Here is a 22,389-nt window from a genome sequence, read left to right on the forward strand (position 1 = left end):
ATGTCAAGCAAGAGGTGTACAAAACAAAACACAGAAATCTGACTGAATTGAAGCAGTCCATTACATCGATAATAAAATTTTCTAATTAGGTGTCGCATATGCGTGGCTGAGCATGGAGATCATTTACGGTTCATAATTTCTAAAATTAATTAATTATATAAAATAAAATAAAATTTGTTATACAAAAAAAATGTTAGTTATTAGGTTTGTTTTTGTAGCACGATTCGTGCGCCTATACTTTTCGAATTTTCTGCAGTGATGACTCGGAAACAGATCCGATATTAAATATTTTCTGCATGTTTTATATATAGTTCTCCATACAATCACCTACCAGCTTGATCGGATCAAAAATCGAAGTTTATCAGGCCAAAAACGACCAAAATTTTGGCTAAAATTAAACTTTTTTCTGATTTGTGATTTTTTTCGACTCTAGGTCGATTTTACTAATAATAACTTCCATATATAATATTTAATTTTTTTATTTAAAAATTTCACTGTGTATTCTTAAAATATCCATAAATATAAGGTATATTTTTTAAGCTGACACACTTAAAGTGACGTTATGCTGAAAAATGGTTTAATCGAACTTTAGTGTTCAATCAAATTACGCTCGTACTAAACACAAAGTTCAAGTTGGAACATTCGTAGCCAAGATACTAAACACGGACTTTAGAATGATTTATTAACATAATAAATATATAAATATGTAACTAAGTAGGTATTTTAATATTATAAAGAAAAATTAGTTTCTTTATATTTTTTTTAACTTTTTACTTTTCACTTAGTAAAGTGAATCTACCAGCAAAAACAACAAAGCGTAATATATATAATGACAACTATTTTATGCTCCATACTGAAACTCATTTCGACAATGACAAGTAAAATTGTACATACATATACTCGTATACATATGTAGTGTGTATGTACACATATATTTATGCATTGACTTTTAAGAAAGCAAAAAATTTGTGAAATTTTCTCATATGCAGTACAACCTTAACAGCATGGATAGTTAACAGTTTAATGCCAGTGAACCAGATTAGACTGAACTGTTTGTCGGTCAGAAGCAGAAACTGTCATAGTAATAAAGCAAATGAAAATACACACACATATATATATATACCTATATATATATATATACATGCATACAAACGCATACTAAAAGCTAGTAACCGAAAAAAGCAAATCAAAGCAAAATTGGCAAACTAGGCCATGTGCTGTTTTGGCTTTACTCTACTTCTTTATATGCTCTGCTCTCAGTGCTTTTAATTCGGCTACTGCTTTTAAGGGCCGCCTTCGCCCGCACACACGCTTGCTGACCCTCTTCTATCATCTATCTGGCTGACATGCGTTTATATGCTATATAGTAAGCGAAATATGGTAGATAAAATGAATACATATACATACATATTTACATAATCACATAGATATGTGCACTTGCTGTGCCAAAAAGCATTTACAGTTACTTTATGCACCACCGCCAGTCCACTTTGAAGCTTTGGCAAAATTTTTGGGTTACCAAGCGTTAAGCGAGGGTTGGCACATAATACAATACAATGTGTCGAGATGCTACAAACATGTGTGGCTGTGTGTGTCGCAGAGCAATTGTTTAAGCGTGTGCTATTGTTTTTCTTGGCATATATGCTAGATGGCACACACAGATGCGAAAATAGCAAAGTCAGCAGCCATATTGCAACCAAAATATTTTGTGTGCCAGCACGCGCATGCAAATATTTATGTATATGTACATATGTATGTATGTCTGTTTGTTTGAAAAGAGCGCAGAAAAAGAATGGGCGATACGTGGGGCAGTGAAGGAATTTTGACTGGTAAGTATTACATGTTGCATTAATTAAAGACGCATGGTATGCAGAATGTTCAGCTGATATTTCAGTGCACATACACAAACACATACATACATACATATATGTGTACATGTAGAATATGTGAGAGCAGTATGCAGAGACATCCTTATCCTTAATACCGAAAAAAAATATTGCCTTTGAAGACAAAAAAATAGCGAGGATATTCAAACTCATCGCATAAGCCCAAAAACAATATATCACTATTTGATCAAATTTGACCCGGACTAGTCCATTGAAATAACGTATCCAAACTAACTCGATAAAAAAAATTTCCTAGATTGATACAACTTGTAAGGTTTGATCTCCATTTTTCAATTAGACCTCAATCGTTAGCAAAAACGACGTCGAGTAGAGGTCGCAAAAACAATACCTGACAACGGATCTGAGTACTCTACATTCGTCAAACGCATCCTCATTTATTACGAGACGTAGGTTTTTCATAATGACGTCGAAACTGTCCAAAACATCTAATGAATGCCGCTCCAAAAATAAGCCGAAACCTAAAAGGCACTGAAGGCCATCGCAACCGAGGCTTATAATACGTAAGTGTATATGGAAAATTGGATTAAACCTAGGAGTGCTTGCATTGGCTAAGGTGTGTATTTTATAGGCGATAATAAAGATTTGCATTAAAATACGTGGAAATGTCGTTTTAGTTCCCGTTATTATGCCGATGATGTCTCTCATACTCAATAATCAAGTAAATTTTTTATTAGGTGTATTTTAAATCCCTTGCTCTTACATATATTTCAGTTATGATATATTTTTTTGAATCCTCAATTAATTCTAAGGTGATTACTACAAAATGCAAGATCTAATTTTAGAAAAAATGCTCATAATAATGTCGCCTGAATGTTTTTTTTTTAGAAATTTTACAGAGAACGCTTTTAAATTTTTTACCGCTTTTATCTAATTAGAAAAATATCTTCAGTACTCTTTCGCCCTCCGCATAGTTTTGTAAATATTTATAAGTTCACAGATGGCGCTGTAAGTAACGCGACTATATAAGAAAATAGTATACATGATGCTTGTAATTTATAATGCTTAACACTTTTTATGTATAAAATGGGTATCGGGAGTTACCTGATAAAGTGTAGACAAGTTTATGCCGCTCTTAAACGACTGATCTAAGTTTGTGAGGAACTCGTTCTATAAATTGTATACCAGGCAGGGCAGGAAACATATAATTTTCAGATTAATATGCACCACCGCCATCGTTTCCGAGTTAAAATATTAAGCCATTTTCTGATTTCGATAAATAGCACAACTTTACTAAAAAGCTTTCACGACATCACAATTTAAAGTCTAGTTATTTTTCAAGTTTTTAAAGGCAAGCCAAAAAAACGCGATTCTATTATGAATTTATTTTGAAGCGGCATTTTATTTAATAAATTAATAACAATAATTTATATTTACATAATTTAATATACTTTGAGAATTGGCAATTCATTTAAAAAACATTTGGGTTCCATTGATTCTGTAGTCGATCACCAAGAAGACCAACCAAAAAAGGTGTCTAGCAGTGAGGAAAATTTTCTGCCCAAAAGTATTTCAAATACAAAACCAAGAGAATATATTATATTATATTATAGATGGTAATGATCGAAGAACAAGTCGAAATTTTGACCAAAGAGAGTCGTTTAATATGAAAAAACTTACACTGAGAGCGGCCTTAAAAATTTAAATTATTATGAAAAATCTTATTCCGTCGCGCATTACTTGACAAATATGGTATAACTAAGGCGATCGATTCGATCGGTTCAGCTGTTTCGCAGAGATTTTCCTCACCGATTTTGGAAACAGTATCTCGAAATAACGCCTTAAAAATTTTGGGAGCCGATTACACTAAGTTAAAAGCTCTTACAAATGTTCTGATACAATGGCTGAGGATATTTGCAGGATCAATTAAAAATTTTTGGGAATATATAAACCTTCGATATAGATACAAAAAACCGATTTTTTTTAAATTCACATGTGTATATAACCGCATAAGTAATTTTATAATCTAATGAATTTCACAAAATCAATTTTTTATCCTTTTGTCTTTTTTTATGCAAAATTTCTTCACATAGTTGCCAGTACTATGAACGCCACTGTATCGTATAAGCATTATTGCAAACATGTGACATGTAAACGTGTAGCTTTAGCTTAAGGGTTTAAATTTTGGCTATTGTATGCACTGAGAGCGACGTCTGATCAGAGTTGCTCTGCTATTTACATTTTATATATATTGGGGCAACAAAAACAAACTAGTGGCAGCAGCAGCAGCTGAGGCAATGAAAATGGGGCAATGCAAACTTAACTAAATACATGCATATATATACATATACCTACATTGTATGTATAGATATGTGCGCGCAAATTGCAATGATATAATAAGTATTTGGGAGCTACACCAATTAATTATCATATTTTATGTGCACTATGCGCAACTATGCAAATTGAAAGGCAGCAACATTAAATTAAATGTACATATTATTTATGTATGTATGCAGGTATGCATATATGTATATTATTTGTGTTATCTATGTCTGTTTACATGATTTTTGCTCACTTAAATCAATTCTCTGAAGCATTCTTTGGTATAAATAAATCTAACACATCTCAACTCATTTCCATTGTTTTACATTTTTCTTACACACACACACATACACACTTAATGCCACGTAATGATATACATATGTTATTATACAACATTTTTTGCTTATTGTTTATTAACATATTCTATTTATTCACTTTTTACCTTATTTTCTTGCCTATATTGTGTATTTTTCCTTTTATGTTTTCTTCGTATAGGTTATGGGTCAACACTTTGCCGTTTACAAAAGTTAACGTTATTTAGATGTTAATTTTCTTTCTGGCCGTTTTATATTTTCTTCATTCTTTATTATATGTGCTACACTTGTTTCTTGTTTTGTTTTTGTGTTTCGCAATGAATTTAAATTCTGTACGCTTTTTCACTTGCTAACACTAAGAATAATGAAAAAGGGGTAAATTATGTTTGCAACGAAGTTTGTAATAACCCGAAGGAAATGTCGGAGACGCTATAAAATGTATATATACCATAAATGATCAGCATGATAAGCTGAGTCGATTTAGCCATGTCCGTTTGTCTGTATATACGCGATCTAATCCCTCAGTTTTTGAGACATCCAGTCCTTGTATGGAAAACTCTTTTATTTGGTGAGATATCTTCACGTAATTTGGACACGAATTATTATGCAAAGCAGCGTTACAATCTCCAAAGAAGTTGTTCAGATCGGACTACTATAGCATACACCTGTGACTCAAATTGCGCGATCAAACTCAAGATTAAGATTATTAAAAGATTTTATGCTATAAGAAATGTAGCTGTGAAAGATATTATTGCGATGTAGCCGAAGTTAACATTTTTTATATGCCATGGTAAATAACTTGTTGAGAATAAGAAGCACTCACCCACCTGCCACTGCTATTTAGTTAGAAGATACACAAATACGCGCTAGTACACGGCCGAGCGTTCCAATTTGTTTTTACAAAGTGCGCCAATGCTTCAATAGTAAAACTATTTATTTCAATATATACGTGTGTCAATGCGAACACTGCTTCGAGAAATCCGTCCAGGTGTATTTTAGCAGAAGCACTGACGTTAATAACGGTAAACACGATGAGAACAGTGACGATGACGACTACTGCGGGCTGCGACGACAACAATTAAATGACGCAGGATGTTGTTGCTAGCTTCATTTCCGGGTGTGCTGTTCGGCACGACTGTGGGAAAGTGGCAAGTATGCTGCCTCCACCAACACTACTTGAAATTATTGCAACACAGCCTTAAAACTGCTTATGCGGTACCGTCGAATTGCTGCTGCTAAACACTTTAACTCCTCCCTAAGGCGCTGATTTAATGCTTTAAAAGTCGTCGGTATTAAAAAGCCAACAAACGTAGCTATATATTTTGCATTGCAAACCCGATTTTTTTATAGATTCTAAGTTTTCGGTTGTTTTTTTTTCAGTTTCGCCTATTTCAAGCAAATTTATCTCATTAGCGTGAAATTTTAGTACTCACTTAAATGGTTATTAAACTTATACATTTAAAATTGTTTTCTTTTTTTTTGCTAAAAAAAAACAATGGATACGCGTTTAGAAAATCTATTCTACACCAAACAATTCGCTTGCAGTAGTGCAAAATTAAATTCACAAATTGTATTTATATTTTTTAATATTTATTTAGGTTGAAAATTAAAGTTGCATTTTTAAATTTTTCAATGTGAAAAAACTCGAAACTTTTCTCTGCTCAGCTCCTTTGTTAAAATTGAAATAATACATTGAAAATTTAACGAATTTCGATTTTGATTCAATTTCCGGCGCAAGTTGTTTTCCATATAAAGTGATTACCGTATATTATGTAATAATCCCGTTATATTTCTTTTGCAAACTTGCATTTTTTCTTCATATAATTTTGTAGAAAATGAAAATTTTCACATTCTTCTTCTTCAATTTTGGCGTACTTGCGTAGCTGTGACGTTATTTCTCTAAAATTTTCACCCGAACTGAATTTCAATTTTTCCGACCGTGCGCTCTGAGGCAGCATTGTAAGTTTTCGCCTGGCTTATCGTAGTCATCGTTGTCGCAGTCGAGCAGTACTCGGTCGACGTCGTCACTGCTCAGTGTTGATATTTCCACACAAACAGAGACGTTCAATGGTGCAACGTAGCACAGGAAAAATCAATCTTTTTCTCATTTCGTTTTTGCCATTACATTCGCCTACTCACACGCACACATACGAATATATTTCTATACACCTATGAGGAGATTCACTACCCCCACTGCAAGTGTAGCAAAGCGGGTGCTCCAACCACCCTCTAAACGATACAGTGAATGCTTTCGGCGTTCATTTCAAAAGTTGCCAAGTTTATTTTTGCTCTTAGTTAAATTTAACTTCAAAGCTACATTTACAATTGTTGGATAGAACAGTGTAGACACGTGTGCTTAAATATAGTACATATGTACTAAGATAAATAATTCTTACACAACTTTGTTTCGGAATCATTTGGGAGGCGGAGCTTTAATGGTAGACTATTTAGATAAGTTCGTTCCCACTATATTCGGATCGATAGATAGACCTGAGTCTTTATCCACCCAAGGATTCTCAACTTTGCAGCAATTCTTAAAATTAGGTGAGGTATATTTTCTACCGCTATGAATGCGAGGAGGCACCTCCTTACGTGCCTAGCAAATAACACTAATTTAATATCCCCTCCCCGTAATCCGAGCCTGTCGAAACAGCACGTTTTCTAGGCGTTCCGGAACGATAGACGGACCCGGATCTTTATCCAACCAAGGACTGTCAACTCTACAGCATTCCTTAAAGTTATATGAGGAATATTTTCAGTTTAGTAAAGCTTTGAGAATTGTCGAATTGATAAATAATTATTTTTGGTTCGCAGAACAACGTCTTTGTATGTTTAAGTTATGATCAGCATGCATTTCAAGATAATTTACATTATCCGATCCTAAAATGTATTAGATCGTATAGCTACAACATAACAGCATCACCAAGCCACCATCTAAATCGTTCCGGTATAGCTATTTAGTATATGGTAATGGTATGGTAGATAGAGTCCTGCTGTTGTAGTTATAGCTCTAGGATGAATAGTTTCGGCTAGTAGAACCAAATATTTTAATCCTTGCCGCTGTATAAATATTTCCTCAATATATTAGTGTAGGACTGCACAAAACTTTATTTACTCGGATCAAAATATTTGGATCACTCTCATCACAGAAAACTGGCAAGTTCTTAGAAAAATCACTTACATTTTTATAAAACATAATATGTATATATGTATATAGTACTAGTGCTTTTGCTCATTACAAAAAAAATGTATATAACTTTATAAAAAAAATTGTGGACAACAACTCCCACTCAGTGAACACAGTTGAACTAAATATACTATATATATTACATAAAATAACTGTTTTCAAAAAGACTCAAAAAGTTGCATAAAATATCCTCAACAAAGGAATTTACAACTTTTCAAACAAAATCACATTTAAGCCCATATATAAATCCTTTGCGACGTGTACGCCTACATAATACCCGCAATGTATTGCATTCAATCGATTTTAGTAAACAGGTAATTCAAAGAATTTTGTACAACTATCTGTAATAAACTCAGTAGCAAGATATCCAATTGGATTTTAAGTAAACAAACTCACAGCTGTTTTGCAGGTCTTCTTCCCATTCTTATCTAAGCCGTGACAAACATGGCGAAGCAGTTATAAAATCGCAATAATTTACTTCCTTCTAATTAAATTCCGTCACATACACGAGGCTAGTAGGTAGTATGCGCATATCGCAAACTCCGAATTTATCTACTTAAATAAATATTTATATATGTTGAAAAACATTAATTAACAGTTTCGCACCTTTTATTTATTTTTGCTTCTTTTTCTCGATTCGATCTGCTCCAATTGTATCTACAACGTTTGTTATATTCACTTGAAAATACACAAGCAAAACTATACGTTTAGCGCATTGATTTTATTGAATTAATTTTTGTAATATAAAACAGTTCTCGAATTTCATTCTTTAATTAAAAAATACGCACATTAAATGAAATTTTTTTCGTAATCGCAAAACCACTTTCCTAGAATTTCCCCGACCAAAAACCGAGCCGTACGAAATCAAAAATCTTAATGAAAAATTTCCCAACAAAACTTATAAGTGCTGCCACAAAAATATCCAACGGGAATTAATGGGTCTGTTCGTTGACAATTGTTAACAGTTGAGAAAATAAACTTTACTTGAAGCCTTAGAAGAAACTTATATTTTAATTAAAAACTTGCAACATATGTTTTTATATTTATTTAAAAAAAAAACTATTTGTTGTGTATACGTGTACGATTAATTTTCAGCCTTTTATATAATTTTAAAATAAATGAAATATACCGATCAACATCATTTATTATCGATTATACTTTTACGGCACTGGATCATATGTTTAGCCATTAAAGTGATAAACATTTCGAAATAAGTTTTTTTTTTATAATTTAATAAAATATTAAAATAATTAATAACATTCCATATTTTATCTTCATTATTCATAAAAGTGGAGTACATGAACATTTATTGTGCCAAACTTTGTGGATAATATATAATATGGCTCTGTTGGATGTTGACTCATGGTAAATTATGCGTTTAAGTCGCAATACTGTATATACTAAAAGTTGATATATTATCTTACAGGTCAAGAGAATGTGAGGCATGCTCAGCGCTTAATCAAAACATCCTACAAAAATTGGAACTACGTGAAAAGCGTCAAAAAAAATCACTCGAATATAATCGCCTCACAACTGCCATACAAACTGAGTTAAAGCAGTTCGAAGGTGAAGTGAAGGAGCTCAATCAGAAGCTTAAACTTTTAGAAGACGCACGATCCATGTACAGTTTGTTATATTGTCCTCCAATTGTTTGAATTTTATAAAGAGTTCTACTATAAAAATAACTTTGTCCTAATATAGAGAACCCGATGAGCTCTACCAAAGAAAGCAACAAGTGGAAGCCCTGCAAAATCAGTTGGCGCAAGTGCACCGGAAGGTAACACAAGACACGCGAGGAGAGCGTGCCGAATTGTTTGCCCAACCGCCAAATAATTTGAACAATAGATCTGCAAGTTCTAATGGAAATGCAAACCCCACAGAAAATGATAGCGATGTAAACGCTTTAAAGCAACGTCAAATCGATATATTAGAAAACCAAAATCGCGGCTTAGAAGTTTTATCTCAGACAATATCTCGGCAAAGAAACATCGCTTCACAGTTGGGTAATGAAGTCGAAAATCAAAATGGTAAGTGGTGCGATATATAATGTATATGAACGCAACTAAATAATAAATAATTTTCAGATATATTGGATAATTTGGCCAATACTATGGACAGAGTTGATGCGCGTGTACACGTCGAAACAGGAAATATTGGCGATATAAATCGGAGAGATAGCACATGGGGTATGTAAATAGGCGAATATTTTATTTATAACATAATTTTTATTATTTTTCTTTTATAGGTTATTGGCTAGTGATCATCATTTTATTTGTTGCCATTGTTATTGTAGCAGTTATTTAAAATACGGGTGTCTCGGAATTGGTATATATTTTTCAAATAATTGTGAAACGGTATTAACGAAATATTATGTAATAAAATGTATTTAAAATATTATAAATAATTGTTCGTCATACGCTTCTGTAATTATTGGAAAGCCTCTTGTATCAAAGCGTGAATAAGATGATAAACTTGTAGGGTATCTTCACCGAACAAAACTTTAAAAAACATATATATTGCGTTACACTTCGTCATTTATTTGTATCTGAAAAAGAAGTTTGTATCAACAACATAAAAATATTCATAAATACGAGTAAAAACGAGTTTTTGATCCTACTGTATTTTTAATGTGTATCACTTTAACAATACCGTTACAACAATCAGCTTATTACACTTTAGTGACTAATTTTCACTACTTAATCGATTTGGTTGAAGATCAAAACATATTTCGTCCAAGTTCTCAATTGGTATGTTTAATAATATATATCAATAATTCATGTAATTTTACAATTAAGCTAGATCTGACGCATATGGTACATTGGCTAGGTTTCCAACAGCCGCAACGGACAACTTGGATGAGCCAGCTTTCTTGGCAGCCTATAATAATAATATTTCTATTGTATTAATTCACCAATTATGTCGTTTGAAATAAATACCTCTTGCACTTCTTGCTGAGTGACACCATCGACAGCAGACAACAACGACTCGATGCTTTGTACCTGTTTCAGTTGTACAGCCTGAACACCAATTGCATTGATCAAAGAGCTGTCTGTGGAATAGCTTTCCAAAATAGCAGCTTTAAGCAAAGCCTTGCCACGGTTAACATCATTAGAAGATACTGAGCCGGATTTCAAGGCGCGTGTCAATGCATCAACGGCCTAGTGTTCAATATATATATAAATAAATAATGAATATTATTCGATTCGATAACAATTTACCTTGCCAATTAGTTGTCCATCTGTAGAAACCAAAAATCCGAACAGACCAGCATCCTCATACGAAGCATTAATGGTTGAGTATGAAACAGATGCATCGGTTACAGCACTTTGCAACGCTTTGCCAAAAGAGCCATTAATATTACCCCTTTTGGTTGCAGCACCTGCGCCTACAGCTTGCTTCAACACGGCAAATGCTAAAGCCTCCTTTTGGTTAAGTAGTGAACCACCTTGTCCAGCCACAGCGACATGAGCAACAACACCAGCTGTTTCCTTGCGTGCATCGCCACCATAGTAAGAAGTGGAATTCGATTTTCCGGATCCTGAGGCCAATTCAAGGTTCTGGGCAAAACCTGACAGGGTGTTTTGGTCAATGCCAACGCCAACGACAGCGCAGCGGCTGGGCACAAAGGTGTTGGCAACGTAGTGGAGTAATGACTCGCTGGACAATTTACCAATTTGGTGTTTTGGGATGTAGATCGAATTACCCAAACCGGAACGGAAAGCGGCCTTGTGCAACAATTCTACAACGCGCTCCTTCACGAAATTTTATATTAATTTCAACCAAATTTATGCAGTTAAACAATTATTTATATTATACCTGTGGTGAAACAGAGGACACCTGAGTGCGTAGGAGTGGAACATTGTCAGCAAGCTCCCATGGCTTGAAAGCTGGCTGTACAAGGTCTTGCAAATAACGCAATCCTGTCTCGATTTGATTAGCCGTAGTTTCAACGGTGTAAGTAACCAATTCACGATCGTTAGATGCACTCAAACTACCGCCAACTTGTTGGATGTTACGAGTTATAGCAAAAGCACTAGAATTCTTGGTGGACAAATTAGCAGCAAGGCGTAACAAATGTGCAGCTCCTTGGTTTTCGTAGCTTTCATTGCGAGATCCAGCGCTAATAATCATAGCCGTAGTAAGTAAAAACATTCAAGTGATTCCATTAGTTAAAGGTTTACTCACCGTAAAACAATGGACACACGCGTAATTGGCAGGGAGGCTTCGGCAGTGGCGACCACTAATTTATTATTCAACACAGTTGATTGGACTTCAGCTGCTTGTCCCAATGGGCGTGGACACTGACTTGCCAAACCGCGCTTCTGTAATATTGAACAAAAAATAAAAACTATTAGTTTTTGCTAAATCACAGATTAGTATGTCGCGAAAATTGTTTTACGTAACCACGGTTCACGGAGTTTTGGGTTAGCAAACCCTTAAAAAGATATAATATATAAACTTACTGCAATCGAACGGAGGAAAGGTGCTTTATTTGCGTTACATGCCATTTTTCGAATATATTCGTGTATTTCTAAGAGTAAGGATTAAATCCAAAAAATATCGAAATTGAAGAGATTTTCTTACACGGCCCAGTCCTCACACTACACTTGACAGCAAAAACTTTGTAAGTGCTGCCAATAATGTAAATATGAGTGATGACAAACTAATCGCAATAATTATTGACATTTCACAAAATGTCACCAGAGATAGAGAACGCAGAGAACGTAAAATACATATCTACATTCTCTGCGTATATCTCTATAATTTTACGTTCTCTGCTGGTGACTATTTCAAACAATTAAAATGATCTCTTATTTCATAAAATTTTACTATCATTGAATTTAATAATCTATATAAATGTTTTGTATTCAATATTAACAACCTTTTCTGTATATAATCAAATAATTCAAACAGAGAATGTAGATATTTGTTTTTGTAGATATTTTACATTCTCTGTTTCAAATTTAATTTTAAATATATGTTGTTTACAAAATGAACTGGTAATACTGTCGTAGAAAACAAACAAAAACAAATAGTTCATTTGTCATTTTACAAACGTCATTATGAAATGTACAACTCGTGAAGAAATATAGAAAAACTAGTGAATTGTGTTTTTTGCTGTTTAATGTTTTTACAAAAACGAAATTAAATAATTAATATAAACGCTCATTTATCTACGATATTTAGTGAAAAATAACTAAGATCTTATAGTCAAATAAATCAACAAAAATGGCATCATTCTTCAACAATCCATTCTCAACTCCAATTGGACAACGAATAGGTAATTAAATTATAAGGAAATATGATGTTTTACAAACAAAAAAACAAAAAATTCACATGTTTACAAGAGTATAAACAATAAGCGTATATGTTGTTAAGCAATAGGAATTACTAATATTTGCAATATATACGATAATTGACTTTTCACAATACTAGTCGGCATACATATGTTTGTATGCATGTATATACTCTAATATTAAGTTGGAAATAGTGCATCAAAGCTTGCGAAAATATATACCAACAACTTCTCAGTTTAGTTATATACTATAGTATTTGTTTTATTTAAATGCCTAATTCGCAATATTGCGTTGCCACAAATGTACATTTATTTATACATACATTCATATACATAGGTATATGCACCTATAACCTGTGTGTGTTCGAAATGGATTTCAATATTGTTGACTCACGCCATTGCATTTGCGGTGAGCAAGGGAACCCTTTAACCGACGTTATCTATATTCAATTTATTACTGTATATTTTTATAGCATTTTATATGTATATATGTTTATAAATATACTAAAGATTAGCTTGTTATGCTGATGTGACACATGATATGCGATTAACAAGACCTATCTGAATCCTACTAACTGCAAGCAATATTTAGAATTCATAGTTTTAAATTAAAAAATATATGATTTTGATATTTTTTAAAATTATTTTTAATTTTTGCAACCATTAAAAGCAACTTTCTGCACAAACACTTTTATCTGTATAAGCAACACAAAAACACATTTATTAACTCTAATTTAACGTGTCTCTAACAAAGAATTTTGTAGATAAGCACCTGTAATAAATTATAATTGCAGACACGTCAAATGTTTTTTTTTTGTCTTTATAAATACTTTAAAGGCATATATATATATAAAGGCTTTTATTTCTACAGATACTTTTTTAACTATTACTTGTTTTTATAAAGCATACTTGTATGTAGGATAGATATTATTGTTTAGAATCTATGATATATATGTAGCTAGAAGCAAATAGTATAAATTAAAAACTACTCTACTTTCGAATATGAGTTTTTATTCAAACAACTATAAATATTTTGTTTTGTTTTCACACTAATACGCTAATTTAGTGTAAATAATAATATTTATAATTCACATTTGGTGGTGAATCAGACTATTTGCCATCATGTTTAACACTATTGTAATGAATTAATGCATTTTATTCAATATTTCAACTTGTACCTGTCTGATAATTGGCTTTTTGTTCTTACTAGAGCAAGCTACTGACAGTTCTTTGGCATCCGAGAATTGGGCCTTGAATATGGAAATATGCGATATGATTAACGAATCTTCGGACACGGCACGTGACGCTATGAAAGCCATACGCAAAAGACTGTCACAAAATGCTGGCAAAGATAATCAGGTTATTATGTATACCTTGACAGTGCTGGAGACATGCGTTAAAAATTGCGGTAAAGCATTTCATGTGTTAGTTGCTCAAAAGGACTTCATACAAGAGCTAATCAAATTAATTGGCCCTAAAAATGATCCGCCAGCGGTGATGCAAGAAAAAGTATTAAGTTTAATACAAATTTGGGCAGATGCTTTTAAGAATCAACCTGATTTGAATGGCGTTACACAAATGTACATGGAATTAAAGAATAAGGGTATTGAGTTTCCACAGACAGATATTGAACATTTAGCACCCATTTACACACCACAGCGTGTAAGTAGCGCTTTTTAAAAGAAGTGAAACTATTTCGTAATTCATTATTGTTATTTGTAGAGTGTACCAGAGCCACCGCCACAGGTTGTTCAACAGACAATTTCACCACAACACGCTATACCATTGGCGCCACAGGTAAAATGCCTACAAATATATTTACAAAACAATGTTTTTTATGTGGACTTAATTTTTAGAATAATGGACCCACCGCTTTGAGCGCAGAACAAACTACTAAGCTACAATCTGAATTGGAAGTGGTTGCACATAATATGTCAGTGTTAGGCGAAATGCTGACCGAATTAAAACCAGGGCAGGAGGATGCCGACGACTATGCTCTACTAACGGAATTAACAGCTACATGCAAGTATGTAGCAAACTATAAAAATATTACTTATGAAAAAATGTAACTAAAGTAATTATTTGCAGAGAAATGCAGGCCAGAATTGTCGATTTGATCGGACGTATTAATGACGATGAGCTCACCGCTGAGTTGTTACGTCTGAACGATGAATTGAACAATTTATTCTTACGCCATCAACGATATGAAAAGAATCGAACTAGCAGTAGCGCAACTTCGCCCTCGGCCATTTTGGGTGCTGCTATTGGTGTACCACCACCCACAACTAGTGCCTCACAAGCTAGTGCAATACCAAATGATTCACGCCTAATAGATCTAGATGCGCGTGCTGAGAAATTATCAAATACATTCAGCAACATGAGTAAGTACATATTATATTTTATTTAGCTAATTTCGCTACAAAAAGCATTTAACTCTTAGGTACCAATCCAGCTAAGCCGTTAAACAAAGATATTGATGAGTTCGATATGTTGGCGCAATCACGGACCGACACTAATAAGTATATAAACAAACAAAAATTTAATTGGCACGTGCTTTATGAAAAATGTGTGTCTCTTTCATTTTAGCAAAAGCGATCTGCTAAAAGACATTCCCACTGTAGATGCGGCAGCTGGCAGCGTCAATTTGCCATTTAAGCGCAACAAGGAAACAGTTGTTGTAAGCAAAGTGAGTAGAGCTTTTAACACTCCCTCAATCAGTATTGCAGGGTTCCTTATTAATATTAAACATCTGCTTACATGTGTATTTATATATTATATATTACTATGTTATACAAATTTTTCGTTGCCATATATTTTCATTTCAATTGCTTTGGTGTTGTATTAAAAATTATATTCTTTGTTTTGTCATATTTTTCGGTTGTGTATTCAAAAAAAAAAAATGTTTCGTGTTTCGTAAACAAAGCCGGCAAGAGAAAACGAAGTTGATGAAATGGAGGCATGGTTAGGCAGTTCTGTAAGTAATCAGGTTAAACCCATTTATTTTATGTTTATTATATAAATTTAAGCTACAAACACTAGGGTATGCATATTTATACACATTTATGTGTTATTATTACAAGCGAACCATTTATATGAGTACACATCGAAATATATACACATTTGTGTTTAAGAAATTCTCCAGAAATTATTAAAAATTTGAAATTGCAGAAGGAAGGCGCTGAAGGCTTTGAGGAAACCCTAACTAGCACCGAATTCGATAAGTTCTTGGAGGAGCGTGCAGCAGCTGCCGAAAATCTTCCCAATATAGCGGCTGCCAATACGAATAGCAGCGCCACCAGCAACGCTGGTGCAGATAATCAAAAGAAATCGTCAACTAAAAAGCCTGGTGATGATGATTTGCTTCTGCTATGAGGATGCAACTTCGATAATCGCGCACATAAAACATAACCATTTTTTAAATGTCTACAGCTAGCATTCGTAAAATGCGATGAACTAAATTGTATTTATTATAATTTAAAATAACGTTAGTGATGGCAAATTATGTTTCCCAATATGTTATTTACTATATAAGTATTGTATTGCAGCTAAACGTATGGCATATTTTTTTCCTGCACATGCACATAAATTTAGGCATTGAGGCTGCGCGCTCATCATGAAACCCCTATAAAAAAATTAATGAATGAATTCAACTGTTGCATTCATGTGTCATGCTGGTAATATGTGTCCAGTACTTTTTTATATATATGTATTTATTTGTGTATCAACACAAACACACACACGTACACGTATATATTAACCAAAGCTCAAAGTTGAATCTGTTTAACTTTTGTACATACATATATTTATGTAAATGTATTGAGTTGAAAGTTCTGTAATTCGATAAAGACTAAATGTATTATTTCTTTACTATTTACGTGCATTGCATGTCTTTGATTGTTAACATTTTCTAGTATATTTTTGCGTATATTTTAAGTTTTGTTATATAATTCAGTTAATACCAATTGTAATTAATATCCATATTATTTGCTTATATATTATTATGCTTTGATGTACATACATATACAAAAACACATACATATTAAAATATTCATACATTCATATATATGCACTTAACGTAATGTATTGGCTAATGGTGATTTCAAAAACAAAAGAAAAAATAATTAGTGCATTGCTGTTTTTCAGTAAATTAAAAAAAAAAATGTATCAATCTGAAATTGTTTTTATGCAATTTAATGATAAAATTATGTATTCATATTAACTTAATAATTATAAATTTTATTTACAATCAAATTATGAAAGTAAACTATAATGTTTAAACATAATAAATACTACTACTATACAGTATTTTATTTGTTTTTATTTACATTTGACTTATGTTAAGGGGAATTGGAAAAATGTTACTACAAGTATTAATTAACAAGCATACATATCTTTTCTAAAAAACAAAGATTGGATTCGGTCCCAGTACTCCAATATAATTCTATGTAACTCTCTAATTGGCTCTAATCATGCATATATGTATAAAGTTAACAAAAACAGAGTAAAAATGTGATTATTACCATAAAAACTATATTTTCGCATAAAAGAAATAAATAACCTAATGTTATTATTATTAAACCTAAATAAACATTGACATCAAGTCAACCCCAAATAAATAGTAGCAAAAGTTAGGAGTTGCACAAAACCCATAGATTTGTTGATTGTGATTTATTTACATAGCCAATCAAACTGTCGCGACATTCTATTTGCTAGAAAATTTCACAATACTTTGTGATCCTCAATTTTTATTTGAAGTAATGGATTCCGTATACTTGAAAAAGATATTGCTGAAAAATTTGGAAGCTGATAAAAAGTGCTACATATATCTGCATAGTGAATGGAATGAAAAGCAGCTGGTGAAATTGTATATAAGGGACTCGTCTGCAACAAATTGTTATGAAGGAAAAGTAGAACCGAAAGATTTTGAGGAAGCTGCAGAGGAACTTGACATATCGCTGGACGAATATCTAGGTGTGCTTAAGAAAGTGCTAACCACCGACATTGGTTTGGGGGGATTCGAAATTGAGTTGGATCGCGAAAATAAAATAATGCGTGTGAATAGAACAAAAGATTTACACATTATGTATGTGGAGATACAATTGAAGGATGCTGATAAAAATTATGATATGCTGGACATTGCATTACAAAAAATCAATAATGAAAAGTCCAAGAATGAAGATCAGGTAATAGAAAAAGCGTTAACAAATGCAATCGGTGCTGTTGAAGTAGTGTTGCAAGAAAAAGAGGAATGGAAACAAAAGATGCTGGCAAAATTTTGTTTGATATTGAATGAAAAGAAAAATAAAATAGCTAAGTTGGAAATGGAATTAGAAAATTTATGCAAAGGAGACCGGCGTAACAGTAATGCACAAATGGATATTCAAGACAATGAGCAAGATTCCAGTGCAGATGTGCAAGATAATAGTAGTGACGATGATTTCAATGCTGCCACGCAACGGCTTACACCTCCAGCGACAGAAACATTATAAAAACCTTTACAAAACTATGTACAATAACGTAGCTTAAGTTGAATTATAAATACTTTAAAATTTATATCTGTAAGTTGCTTTATTCGTTGTATTTACTTTATTATATGAACCTGTTTGTATTTGTATTTAGTATAAATGTAAATATATTTAATTTTTTTATAAGAAGCTCATTGAGGATTTAAATAGTTTAGAACTTTTGTTATTTGGTGGCATATTCTTCGACGATGGTCTTCATTTGAAAAATATATAGAATATATGTAAAGAAGCGAAATGGTGCTAAATGAAAAGTTTTTGTTTTGGAATTCTAAAAGAATCTGCTATTAATGCCTAGCAAAATAGGATAGCATTTGCTATCCTTTCACACCATTCACAATAGTAAAAATTATTGGAGAATTTTTTTTAATTTGTCCAAAAAAAGTTAATTAAATAAAGGTTATTGAAATAAACACTGCAAGAGTTTTTTTTTTATTTTTCTCAATTTCAGCGATTAGGCTTTGGCATACAGCAATACAAATGTTTATGAACCAGCTACAATTTTTCCAAACACCTATTTCTAATTATCTAATTGTGAATTATCGCGCGACTAATTGCATAGTAGATACCACATTGTTGTCATGAAAAATGTCAAATTCAGTTTAGTTTGTAATTAATTTAATAAACAATTATTTTTCATCTTAACGTTCAACAATTTAAATTGATTATTTTTCAACTCGTAACAAATTATAAGAACATCGCGGTATCGCCGTGTAATGAGTGATTCAGATGATACTGATATTTTACTCTTAATACCACCAAATTACTTTGCTACTGCTACCCCGGAGGAATTGGAAGAGTTTCAAATCATTCATCCAGTACGAAGTTCAGCTACAGCGTTTACACGCGATGCCAATTACATGAATGCATATATTGGCAACAGAAATTATTTATATCACTCAGAAAATAATATAAATGAAATGGAAGCAACACTTACAGAATCGAATACCAATATTGATGGCGCAACTGACCATCGGAATATGGAAATGTTTGTTGCGAATAAATATATGGAGCTGAACGAAATCAACTCACGCTTGAAGTTGCTAGAACGTGAAAAAGATTGCCGTTTTACAGCCGCTTCAGACATATCCACCATATCGAATGGCACACAAGCAGCACGATATAGTAGGGAAGGGCTGGTCCATTCCACACCTAAATGTTATACAAACACTGAACGTCTTTATAAGAAGGATGCTGGTGGTATTTTAAATGAAATTGATAATTTCTTAGGTGATCGCAATCGTGAACAAATGGATAGTGTGCAGCAGCAGGAAGCCATTAACTCAAATCCAATCATAGAAAAACCTCAACAAGTTAAAAGTCGATATCAACAAGCCTATCCCGATGTAAAAACAACGTTGGGAGCTGATGTCAATTTAATAAGTTTAAGTGAAATCTGGGGCAAAAGTGGTCAAGGCACTGCCATTGCATGTGCTGGTCCACAACAGTCTGTGTATATAGAAGAACAACTACGGCGTCAGCATCTTGAACGAACGGTACACTCTTTGCAAACGCGCTTACTTGAATACCAACAACGGTTGTCGGTGGCTATAGAAGTGGATCGTGCCAAAGATGCAGCAATATGCAACGCACAAACGGAATGTAAAGCGTAAGAATAATATATTGTATACTCCATTTTTATAATTATTTGAAAATATTTGTTAAACATTTTATATGAATATTCGTTAAACAGCTTGGATGCGGAAGTCAATCAACTGCGTGAAAAAGTTTCAAAACTGGAAGCAGACAATACTCACTATAGCACCAAAATAGAATCACTGCAAAAGGAATTGACGCAGGCGTTAAGCTTAGTAACTAAATTTCAGGATAAAAGCGAAAAGTTGGAAAATGAATTATCGACAAATTCCAGGTAATAATTTATAAAAAATATTAAACTAATAAGTTTATTACATATTTGTGTGAAAGTGGTATGCAAAACAATTATATATTATTTTCCAATTAGAAAAACGAACGAGTGTACCACTATGTATAAGCAGCAAATAGAAGAACTTGAAGTAAAGATTCACGGTTGCAAAAGATCGGAAGAGTTCGCTAACAATGAGTTAAGCAAATTCAAGGATAAACTAGTGAAAGTAGATTATCTAAATGAAAAGGTAGAATAAATAAATTGAGAAAAAATTTTATTTTATAAATTACATTTTATTTAATTACAGCTCAAAACACGCTGCGATGAACTAGAAAAGGATTGCGGCACATTAAGAAATCAAAAGGAATTGTTGCAGGAATTTCAACAAAAGCAGAAAACCCGCGCAGACGCATTAGAAGTACAGCGAAAATCATTGCAAGACAAAGTAACGGCGCTTACAGAGAGCGAGGTAAATAATATTTAATAAAATTAAAAGTTACACGTTGCATAACAAACCTTAACACTTAGATAAATTTGAAGAAAAAAATGGAACTTCAACAAAAGACATTAAAATCACACTACCAACAACAATTAGAAAATGCAGTGGACCAGAAAATTAAGGAATTTCAACAGCAATTAGACAAGAATGAGGAAATAGTTAAAATAGAAGCGCGTGAACGTGAACGTTTAATCGCTGAACGCGCCGTCAAACAGATAGAACTAATTAATGAAAAAAATGAGATGGAGCTGAATTTGCTGCAAGAAAAACAAAAGGAAGAAGTTGAACTGTATCGCATACAACTTGCCAATGCCACAAAGAAAATAGAAGACTTGGACTGTAAACTGAATGCTTACAAGACAAAAAGGTGGCGTTAATATAATATAAACAATTTTCTTCAAATAACATTAAAATAAAATTATTTGATTTCAGAGCGGTCATCGCGGAAAAGTTACACGATGTCATGGAAGATCAATGGCAAAAGGCATTGGAAATATTGACCTCACCAAGCAATCAATCACAACAAATAAGCAATAATACAGATTGCGAATCACAAGCAAACAATGAAAATGAATTAAATAAAGACGACGACAGTAATTATAAAACACCAAAAAAGAATAAAGCGCGTGATCGCATATTGAAAATTAAAGAGAATAATTTAAACAATATCAATGAGCGAAAGTCTTCACCAGAACCAATGGACAGACTGCAGGCATACATTGAATTGGTTTGTTAAATGCCTTCACTTATATGCATATACTTTTTTTCATTAATTTTTGCTTGCAGCTACTGAGCAAATCTCCCAGTGAATTTGATAAATTGGATGAAATCCTAGCATTAGCTAGTAAAACCAAGTCCTCCACATCCAATACCAAATCGGATAAACATATGAATTGCTGCAAGCCACCATGGCGCGGATAACAGTCTTTTGTTTAAATATACAGTCACGAGCATGTTTGGGTTTAATACTCGTATATATTCATACAGAAAGTACAAAGTGTAGCAGTATTCGCGCTTTAGGCAAGCTTGTACGTAATTATGTGTCGAAAAATATATTGTGTTTTAATTTTTCTTATTGTATAAAAACAGCTTGCCACAATAATTTACTTATCAATAAGTATTTTTAATTATAGTTAACACGATATTAATTAATGTTTTATACTCGCGTATTTTTTTACTCATAATGCGAAAAAAGTAAAAATACCAGTTGCACTATATATTTTCTGGGCTTTTTTTTGTATGTATTGATGTTAGATTGAGCAACCTACCGTTTGGAGCATTAAAGTAGAAGCAGTTGCTTTTAGTGTAGTTGTGGATTGACACGTAGTTACTGCTATACCAGTACCGATAGTGTACCGATATGAAGTGAGCGTAAAGATACAAATTTTGTACCGAAAAGTGATTAATTGCGGAAAGCATTCATTTTTTGTTTCTATTTGAAGAAAAATGCTGCAGATTAGCATCGATTGCATGTCGAGGCATATGGTGATCATGCTCCATCAGAAGCAACATGCAAAAGATGGTTTCAACAGTTCAGA

The 22,389-nt window shown here is 32.9% G+C and overlaps 6 protein-coding genes across 10 annotated transcripts in view; 4 read left to right on the plus strand and 2 right to left on the minus strand.

The window, feature by feature from the left end:
- Positions 1 to 8,547, minus strand: part of LOC106617023 (translational regulator orb2) — a 72,150-nt gene extending 63,603 nt beyond the window's left edge. For 2 of the 3 annotated variants that reach the window (XM_070111935.1, XM_070111934.1), the window contains exons 1-2: positions 8,274 to 8,547; positions 8,064 to 8,219 (exon numbers count right to left, since the gene is read on the minus strand). The gene's annotated coding sequence lies outside the window, so the exon portion shown is untranslated. The remainder of the gene's footprint in view (positions 1 to 8,063; positions 8,220 to 8,273) is intronic. The other variant, XM_070111936.1, reaches the window with a different exon arrangement.
- A 295-nt stretch (positions 8,548 to 8,842) lies between these two features.
- Positions 8,843 to 10,071, plus strand: Syx8 (syntaxin 8). The gene is made up of 5 exons (XM_014233996.3): positions 8,843 to 9,032; positions 9,094 to 9,288; positions 9,369 to 9,694; positions 9,752 to 9,853; positions 9,913 to 10,071. Exons 1-5 carry the CDS (start codon positions 9,007 to 9,009, stop codon positions 9,969 to 9,971), a joined length of 708 nt encoding a protein of 235 aa, XP_014089471.2. The 5' UTR covers positions 8,843 to 9,006; the 3' UTR covers positions 9,972 to 10,071.
- Positions 10,072 to 10,255: 184 nt separating this feature from the next.
- Positions 10,256 to 12,297, minus strand: UQCR-C2 (Ubiquinol-cytochrome c reductase core protein 2). Its single transcript, XM_014233991.3, has 6 exons — positions 12,131 to 12,297; positions 11,853 to 11,989; positions 11,484 to 11,787; positions 10,886 to 11,419; positions 10,604 to 10,825; positions 10,256 to 10,544 (listed from the first exon to the last, which is right to left on the minus strand). The coding sequence occupies exons 1-6, from the start codon at positions 12,173 to 12,175 to the stop codon at positions 10,458 to 10,460; spliced, it is 1,329 nt and encodes a 442-aa protein (XP_014089466.2). The 5' UTR covers positions 12,176 to 12,297; the 3' UTR covers positions 10,256 to 10,457.
- Positions 12,298 to 12,726: 429 nt separating this feature from the next.
- On the plus strand, positions 12,727 to 17,268 carry LOC106617031 (TOM1-like protein 2). Of its 3 annotated transcripts, XR_011396866.1 has the most exons (10): positions 12,728 to 12,948; positions 14,174 to 14,625; positions 14,686 to 14,760; positions 14,820 to 14,989; positions 15,052 to 15,344; positions 15,404 to 15,482; positions 15,550 to 15,649; positions 15,887 to 15,937; positions 16,132 to 16,447; positions 16,509 to 17,268. XR_011396866.1 is itself a non-coding variant. In XM_014233993.3 (9 exons), the coding sequence occupies exons 1-9, from the start codon at positions 12,897 to 12,899 to the stop codon at positions 16,333 to 16,335; spliced, it is 1,476 nt and encodes a 491-aa protein (XP_014089468.2). In that variant the 5' UTR covers positions 12,728 to 12,896; the 3' UTR covers positions 16,336 to 17,268. The 3 variants fall into 3 exon arrangements, 2 of the variants coding, with proteins under 2 accessions (XP_014089469.2, XP_014089468.2); XM_014233993.3 differs by having other exon boundaries at positions 16,132 to 17,268; XM_014233994.3 differs by lacking the exon at positions 15,887 to 15,937 and having other exon boundaries at positions 12,727 to 12,948; positions 16,132 to 17,268.
- Positions 17,269 to 17,647: 379 nt separating this feature from the next.
- Positions 17,648 to 18,617, plus strand: LOC106617024 (DNA repair protein XRCC4). Its single transcript, XM_014233986.3, has one exon. It carries the CDS (start codon positions 17,721 to 17,723, stop codon positions 18,450 to 18,452), a length of 732 nt encoding a protein of 243 aa, XP_014089461.2. The 5' UTR covers positions 17,648 to 17,720; the 3' UTR covers positions 18,453 to 18,617.
- Positions 18,618 to 19,062: 445 nt separating this feature from the next.
- On the plus strand, positions 19,063 to 22,068 carry Cnb (centriole duplication and spindle assembly protein centrobin). The gene is made up of 7 exons (XM_014233995.3): positions 19,063 to 20,094; positions 20,179 to 20,355; positions 20,449 to 20,599; positions 20,660 to 20,821; positions 20,881 to 21,218; positions 21,284 to 21,578; positions 21,638 to 22,068. The coding sequence occupies exons 1-7, from the start codon at positions 19,202 to 19,204 to the stop codon at positions 21,770 to 21,772; spliced, it is 2,151 nt and encodes a 716-aa protein (XP_014089470.2). The 5' UTR covers positions 19,063 to 19,201; the 3' UTR covers positions 21,773 to 22,068.
- Positions 22,069 to 22,389: the final 321 nt, after the last annotated feature.

This window comes from Bactrocera oleae, chromosome 6 (genome assembly GCF_042242935.1).
Source record: "Bactrocera oleae isolate idBacOlea1 chromosome 6, idBacOlea1, whole genome shotgun sequence".
In the NCBI taxonomy this organism is placed as follows: Eukaryota; Metazoa; Arthropoda; class Insecta; order Diptera; family Tephritidae; genus Bactrocera; species Bactrocera oleae.